Source organism: Telopea speciosissima, chromosome 5 (assembly GCF_018873765.1).
Source record: "Telopea speciosissima isolate NSW1024214 ecotype Mountain lineage chromosome 5, Tspe_v1, whole genome shotgun sequence".
NCBI lineage: Eukaryota > Viridiplantae > Streptophyta > Magnoliopsida > Proteales > Proteaceae > Telopea > Telopea speciosissima.
Window position 1 is genome coordinate 53,079,184 of NC_057920.1, and position 8,610 is coordinate 53,087,793.

The 8,610-nt window shown below is 37.6% G+C and overlaps 1 protein-coding gene across 1 annotated transcript; it reads right to left on the reverse strand.

The window, feature by feature from the left end:
- Positions 1-6,693: 6,693 nt before the first annotated feature.
- Positions 6,694-7,585, reverse strand: LOC122663068 (type I inositol polyphosphate 5-phosphatase 10-like). Its single transcript, XM_043858775.1, has 2 exons — positions 7,524-7,585; positions 6,694-7,338 (listed from the first exon to the last, which is right to left on the reverse strand). The coding sequence occupies exons 1-2, from the start codon at positions 7,583-7,585 to the stop codon at positions 6,735-6,737; spliced, it is 666 nt and encodes a 221-aa protein (XP_043714710.1). The 3' UTR covers positions 6,694-6,734.
- Between the last annotated feature and the right edge of the window lie 1,025 nt (positions 7,586-8,610).

Genomic DNA, 8,610 nt, shown 5'->3' on the forward strand with positions numbered 1-8,610 from the left:
AGAACCGATCAACTGGTGACTTCGTTTGTACCCCTTGAACCTAATTCAGGCATTTAGCCTCTTCACATAGGTAGGGTGTCCATCACATGACCTATGGATTAGGCATTAACCACATTCCTGTAGATGCACTACACAAGTTCTTGACAGACATAGGCTTTGTGAACATGTCAGCTTGGTTACTTTCTGACTTCACATAATCGATAGCTATCATTCCTTCATCTATGTACTGTCTCACAAGGTTGTGTCTGAGACGTATGTGCCTCCTTTTACCAGTGTATATCCGATTCTTGGCTAAATGTATAGCCACTCGGTTATCACAATGTAGTGACACCGATGGCGCCGGTTTTTGCCACAATGGAATATCCGCCATTAAGTTTCTAAGCCATTCAGCTTCCGTTCATGCCTTTTCCAAGGCTATGAACTCAGCTTCCATGGTAGAGCCCGTTCCACAAGATTGCTTTGTGGATTTTCATGATATTGCACCGCCTGCTAGTGTAAATACATACCCACTAGTAACTACGGACTCACTTGTATCCAAGATCCAATTTGCATCACAATACCCTTCCAAAACCGCTGGTTTACCACTATAGTGTAAACTATAGTTTATAGTGTCTTTTAGGTACCTTAGTAACCTATCAACCGCGCTTCAATGTTCCTTACTTGGATTATGAGTATGTTGACTCAACTTTCCTACCGCAAGGGTAATATCTGGACGCATACAATTCATTAGTTATGTGACCGAACCAATAATTTGAGGATATCTTTTTTGATTCACTGATTCATCTAGGTTCCTTTTCAAATGACACCCCATATCAAAAGGTGTTTTAACCGCTAAAACTTCATGGTACCCATACTTTTTAAGTATGTTTTCTACATAACGGGCTTGGGATAATGAAAGATGATTTTCTTGCTTGGTGATTTTGATCCCAAGGATCACATCAGCCTCTCCTAAGTCTTTTGTGTCAAAACTAGACATCAAAAGTTTCTTAGCTTGATTCACCATTTCCAAATTTGTTCTCATTATAAGCATATCATCTATATATAGTAGTATGAATACGCCCCTACCACCATAGAACCTGCTATATAACAATCTTTCAGCATCGTTTACAATGAAACCATTTGAAATTAGAACCTTATCCAATTTTTCATGCCATTGCTTCAGTGCCTGCTTCAATCCATATAAGAATTTCTGAAGTTTGCAAACCTTTCGCTCTTGGCCAATTACAACACAACCTTCTGGTTGCTTTATGTAAATTTCTTCATCTAAGTCCCCATTAAGAAATGTCATTTTGACATCCATTTGATGGATGACCAGGTTATGTATTGACGTCATTGCCAATATAACCATTATCGTGATAATTCTAGATACCGGGGTAAATGTGTCAAAGTAATTAATATTAGGCTTTTGCCTAGAACCTTTGACAACAAGTCTGGCCTTGAAACGATCAACTGACTCAACACTTTTTAATTTCTTTCGAAATATCCACTTGGTTTCCAAAGTTTTGGACCCGAATGGTAAATCCACCAATTCTCAAGTGTTATTCGCCAAGATTGAATCTAGTTCACTCTTAATTGCCTCTTTCCAAAAGACGGCGTCCAGTGATGTAATAGCCTCTTTGTATGTAAGAGGATCCTTGTCTACTAAATAGACAGGCCACTCATCATCTATATATTTGGGTCTTTTGAGTCGCTTGCTCATCCTAGGCCGACTTTCATCATCATTACTCAATTCTTAATTAGTAACCCTTTCATTTGACTCCATTTCCCCATTAGTCAATTGACTATCCATACTTGTAGGTAAGTTGGACTTAAAGGGAAATACATTTTTAAAAAACTCAACGTCTCTTGATTCTATGATGCTATATGGCTCAATAACATCATCCATGGTTTTAATCACCATGAACCGGTATGCCATACTATTTGTAGCATAACCCAAAAACACACAATCATATATTTTTTGTCCCAATTTTCTTTTCTTGAAATTCGGTAACAGCACCTTAGCCAAACAACCCCAATCCCGTAGATGTTTTAGACTTGATTTTCTACCAAACCATTTCTCAAATAGAACCATACCAGTCTTGTTATGTGGAATTCTATTTAATAGATAACATGCCGATAGCATAGCTTCCCCCCACATATCAAGTGATACACCTGAACTCTATGTTATAGAGTTCATCATCTCTTTAAGAGACCTATTTTTCCTTTCGGCAACCCCATTTGATTCCGGTTGGTATGGAGCGGTTGTTTCATGGATAATTCTATTTTTTTCACAAAACTTATCAAGGTTAAAATACTCAGTCCCTCTATCAGTTCTAAGTCTTTTAACCTTCTTGCCAAGTTGATTTTCAACTTTCATTTTGTAAGAAATAAACGTTTTTCCGGCTTCATCCTTTGATTTGAGTAAATACATTATGGTATATCTAGAGTGGTCATTTATGAAAGTTATGACATAGTTGTTTCCTCCCCTAGACTCATATGATTTATAGTCACTTAAGTCACTATGGATTAATTCCAAGAGATCACTCTTCCTATCCATAATCTTGTGAGACTTTTTGGTTAACTTAATTTGCCTCTACACAAGTTATACACTTGTTCACGGGGAGGTTCCACCTTATCGGTGATCATACCTAACTTGCATAGTTTGGTGATATATTTCACACTACTATAACCCAACCTACCATGCCACAAATCAAAAAAGTTAGAAGAGACAACCATGTAAGCGGATGAAGTACTAGTTTTCTCAATTACAATATTTTCAACACTTAGTACAAACAACCCCTTACTAAGGTATCCCTTCCCCACAAAAACATTGTTTTTAGTGATAACCGCCTTATCACTTTCAAAAGCTAATTTTATTCCTACTTTATTAAGCAAAGGAACTGAAATTAAATTACGCTTAATGTCCAACACATGGAGAACATTGGTGAGAACCAAATTCTTCCCCGAAGTGAGCTTCAAAGTCACTTTTCCTTTTCCCATAACAAGAGCACTTTGGGAATTTTCCATAAATACCTTTTCATTCTCTATACTCTTGGAATAGGAAGAGAACATCATTGGATCACCACAAATATGCCTTGTAGCACCGATATCCAATACCCAATCCTTTGGTTTTTCAACCAAATTTACTTTCGTGACCATAGCTATAAAGACGTTGTCTTCAACTAGGTTCACCTTTTCAGTAATTTTCTTCTTGAACCGACAATCTTTCTTGAAGTGCCCTAACTTACCACACACAAAACAAGTAAGTTTCTTCTTCGTGAAAGAAGGCCCATCATTGTCTTGACGATTCTTCCTTTTCTTGCTTTGTCTGTTGGTTTCTACCAAGTTCGCTTTTAGGCGTCTTTCCCCAAGGTCTTTTTCACCCTTGTCCTTGTGCCAGCTCTTCTCTTCAATTTTGATCTTTACAATCAATTGGTCTAGAGTCAGCTCCATCTTCTTGTGTTTCATAGACGCTTTAAAGGCATTCCAAGAAGATGAAAGTTTTTCAATCAAGGCACCGATCACAAATTCTTCTGGTAGAACCATCTTTTCTTTTGCTAGCTTTTCAACCAAAATTTGAAATTGATCAATTTTGTTTGAGACGATGTCACTATCTTTCATAGCAAAGTTTAAAAAGTTAGCCACCAAGTACTTCCTTGAACCAGCATCCTCAAGAGAGTACTTTTTTACCAACGCATTCCAAATCGAACACTCATACTCCAAAGAACTATACACATGGTATAGGTCATTTGATAATGCGTTCAAGATCCGATTCTTGCACCAGTAATCCGCTTGAATCTAAGCCACCCTTTTGCCCTCCTTTTCAGGATCATTGCTTTTTTCCGGCATGCGTACAGTCAAGGCAAACACCACTCCAATTTGGGCTAAAGCAAACAACATCATTTGCCTCCATCGTTTGAAGTTTTAACCTCCAAACTGTTCGATCTTGTCAAATTCAGAGACAATCCTCATCTTACCCAAATCCGGAATAAGCTTTGTCACCGACGGGATAACATTGGTGGGAATTGAGTCATCGGTAGGGAAAAGAGGAATCTCCTTACCACTGTGGTTAACAGGAACTCCGCTTCCTTGGTTGTTGATTGCTCCTTCAATACTGTTGTTTGAAGGATTTCTTTCGTTGGTAGCTCTATCAATGGTGTTGTTTTTCGAAACATCACCCTTGTTGCTTACAACTCCAAGATCAGCCATGAGATCTTATAACAATCAATTACCTTAAACTTGTTGGGTAATAGTATTACAATTCCTTACAAACAATTGAAAGAACATAAACTGTAATACAATAGCTTAAGCAGTAGAAACTGGGCTATAGTTATTTTGACCTTTGGCTGAAATGAGAAGACCAAAACACGAATTTGATGTTGAGTCACACCCGCAACAACTTGAGCAAGCTTGAGGTTGAGTCACACTTGTGGTGTTGCCTTTAAGGTAATTGATGCCTCCTACTGCCAAGGATTGTTCTGCACCACTACCCCAAGATAAAACAACCTCCAACTAGAAGATAAAGCAGTTCTTCTAGTCCCTTGAAGAAGCCAAGAGTTTCAGCACAGCAAACCCCTAACACACTTAGAAGAAAAGAGGGAAAGAGAAATAAGATTTTTTGTGACTGCAAAGTATGGGCATGGATATGTATCAAGATATGTATTTTATAATGCATTTGATTGGGTTTATATAGGCCCAAAACCAATCCTTGCACACCCTTGGAATTCCCAAGAATTACCACCCACTTATGACCAATTTAATTGGAGAATGAAATTTATGGACATGAATTAGAAATCAATTCCTAATTCATGGCCATTCTCCCACTATGGATCATGAAAGGCATTAAAATCCATTCATTTCCCACTAAAGACCATAAAAGGTCTTAAAACTCCATAAAGGGCCATTGTCCACTAAAGACCATAAAAAGCCTTAAAACCCCATAAAGGGAAAGACATGCATATGGCCATGAATTGAGAAATTAATCTCATTCAATATCCTTGACCCACCTTCCCACTCATGATAGTGACCATGAATAGGCTTTAGGGTATCCATAGGATGTTACAACCTTTGGAATTACTTCCTTGATCACATAGGTCCCACACCATAACAAAGCAATCAAAATCTTTTGAAACTTTTAAAAAATAAAATAAAATATATATTAATATATTTTAAATCTAACATATACTTCTATGAAACACCAACATCAGTTTTCTAAGCTAATTAGAAACAAGTATTTAAATGAAGCATATTCCCATTTGTAGATCTATTTTTAACTTATCCCTCTTTCAATTTCATAAGGACTACACGTTTGAGATAAGGAATACAATCAATTTCTTATGAGGTTTTGTAATCCTTTATACAGAACACAAGTTCCCTTCTTGGGCAGATTTTGAATTAATGATGCCAAATTGAAGATATTCAACAAAGCACTTTTGAGCCTTGCTCCACAAAAGACAACCCTTTATACTATTCTTGATTTCTTAGAAGAAAAAATAGTATCTCTTTCTGAATGTATTTGTATTTTATTAGAACAGCAACCCCAACCTTCTCAAAGTAATCTGAACAGCTTAAGTATTTGCATTGGGATCTGCTTGATTTCTAGTTCTGTCTACTGAACCCCAAGGCCCCAACTCTCAATAAAAAGTTCTTTTAATTCCACTGAAAGAACTTCAAAGGAAATAAGATCAATCTGCACTGGAATTCCCCACCTGATTGGAGATGCCAACCTGTTTCTCATCTGAGCTAGTTCTGACACTATTAGGCTTGGCTGGTGTTGGACCAACATCTTTTTCTGAATCTGTTTCTGGGTTTTGGTTTGCCATACCTTATACAAGGATTGGATTTGGCCATGATTCTAGCCATAAAAGATCAGATCCAACTGACCCTGGTCATGCCTAATTGAACCAATCAACCCCAGTAAACACAATTCCTCATCTTTTCTTTTTTTGTCTTTAACCCAAAAAACACAACCACAACCCCACCAAGTCAGCAAATTGTAACAAGCCAGCACCAACACTTGTTGTAAAAGAGTGATGATAAAACAAAAGAATCACACTTGAAAGCAGCAGCTCTAGTCGGCAATTTTTTTGGGATTTTTTAAATTTTTTTTTTTGAAGTTTTTTCATTAGCAGAAACAGTTCCATGCAAGGCACTTGAGATTAGAGAAGCTAACAAATCATTCCCATGTTATAAATATATTAAACATTTACAATTCATAAGGAGACAAAGGTCGGCTCCTAGGAATCAAGCCTTTCTGATCTTATATTGACCTCTTCTGTAACAATGGTGGTGCAGTTCTAGTTGAGGCATTCACACAGGTGAAGATCTCAGAGCTTGGAGATCTTCCACAGTACAATGAGTTTTATGAAAATCTGGTTTTCAAGGCTGTTTTCAATGGCAGAGATATTCAAGAAGCAATGCAACAGGTTGAGATGCTCAAATTAGAAAATGATAAGATTGAACTTTACGCATCCACATATCGAAACCTAGCTAGTAAGCTGGTATCTGATCTAAAGAGCCTCTTAGATGGTTACAACAGTCTTGAACAGGCCAACTTCCACATGGAATCAGAAATAATGCATAGTGTTAATCACATCTGTTGGTTTGATGTTGATCATCATCATTACCAAAAGGATTTTACAGCCTTTGTCCTTGTAGATGGGATGCACACAAGAATAAAATAAACTTAAGAGATAATAAAAATTTAGCTGCATGTAATCTATCTTTACCTCTGTATCAAAGATATGTCAATACAATTATATAACAACAAAATGAATACACACCTTGTTTCCAAGGTATCCCAATATTCCACAGCCAACGCAGGAGAGTCTCAAGTGTCCAATGTGCTGAACAAGTTCCTTCCTTGCCCAAACAGTGACAAAAATTCCCACCATCTGCTTGCTGGCTATAATATTCATTTGGTTAGTGGTGATCTCTGCCATTAGGAAACTATTTGAACCATCTTCGTTTTCTGAGGAAGAGTCATCTTCACCAATATAAACTCCTTGGCATCTAAAATAGGAGCCCTTACTATACTTTCTTTCGAACTCAGAAGGGCAATTGCAACTCTTGAGGCCTCTTCCCTCCTGTACCTTTAAGATTCTACTGACCTTTTTAAGAGAAGGCTTCTCGAAGAATAGTAGACCACCATTGGGCTTCAAAACTTTGGATATGGATTTTTTTCCAGAAGCTTGAGAAGGAAAGGGACAGTAGTCTAGGGGGGGGCTTGGACTGTCGGAGGTGTTGACATCTGAAGTTTTGTTCAGGGCCTGGTTGATGAGAGCTAGCCATTTTGCTTCTGGCTCATTGTCTTCTATCACTAACACATTTCCGGCATTCAAGGGAACTATTTCCTGAAAACTGAATTCCAAAGAAGAACAATAAAACAAGAGTTAATTGAGAGAAGAATATAAGTTCATAATTCTTTTGTATGAGTAAACCAAGCTTGACAAGAATCCCTGGTTAGCCAAATTCAATTACACCTGTGTATCAATAAAATTATTAAAAGTAGTTTGAAAAGTCAATTCTTTTTTGAAGAACTTAACAAGGGGAAGAGAGAGCCATATTCATGTAGGGTTACACCAGTTTCGATGGCAAAAGCATACATCCTCCACTGATTGGATATCTTCTCCCCCCCCCCCCCCCCACCTCTTTCCCTTCTCTCCTTCTCCCTCATCCTCTATTTTTCCTTTATCTTACCAGTCTTCATGACAGTAACAATAATCCAAAACATAGTCTAAAGGCACCAGGGCAATTTACCTAATAGTGAGAAAATTGTGTTTGGCAAAAGAAGGCTTAAAGATGTTTCTAGTGTTTCCATGCTGATGTGCAGGATATACCATATCAGCTCACTTGCAAACCTTTCTAAGTCACCTCTTACATAGACAAAGAAAGAGGACTTGAAAGACAGGGGCCCCTAGTGTGGCTTGGGAATTCAATGTAGCTTATGAGATAATGTTAAGTACTGATGGGGAAGAATCTATAATCCCCACTTGACCTTCCATAAGCAATACATGCATGAACAAGAACCCACATTGTATATTGCATCAAATCAAATCAAACCCCCATTGGAAGTTCTTTATAGTTCTCCGCTAGAACAAAACAAAGGAAGAACAGAGAGAAAAAGACAAGACAAGAAAGAACACTAAACAAAGAGAATCAGCAAGCTCAAACACTAAACAAATAGAATCAACAAAAGATGGGTTGTTTAGGATTTCTATGGCAATAGACTATGGATCAATTTAAGGGGACATGTAAACTTGGGCAAGGATGCTATGATTGTTTGTTTGGGTTGGAGCAAGAGATGCCTTAGTTGGCTGATTTGTTCCAACACTAGCAGGTTACAAAAAAAATGAAAAAGAAGAGAAGTAAAGAACACTTACCAATCCAACTAGGATAGGAAAAATCTACCTTCACACAGGCTGTCATATTTGAAGCAAACCCAGCCAATTTGTACTAGTGTTGGGCTGTAGTACATGACTGTGTTGATGCCCACAAATTGCTAAGCTACTTGACATCCAATACCAGCAAGTTCATGAGATGGATATATTTTCCTCAAAATATCCACTGCTTCCTGTTTCCTACCCTGTTCAACAAATCTAAGAAAGGAAACGAAAAACATTTACAGTAAGA

Coding starts and splice junctions, on each gene's coding strand:
- LOC122663068 (XM_043858775.1), bottom strand. CDS start 7,585: ATGTATGCTTTTGCCATCGAAACTGGTGTAACCCTACATGAATATGGC. Junction 7,339..7,523: donor TATGGCTCTCTCTTCCCCTT/GTTAAGTTCTTC, acceptor TTTGGAATTCAG/TTTTCAGGAAATAGTTCCCT.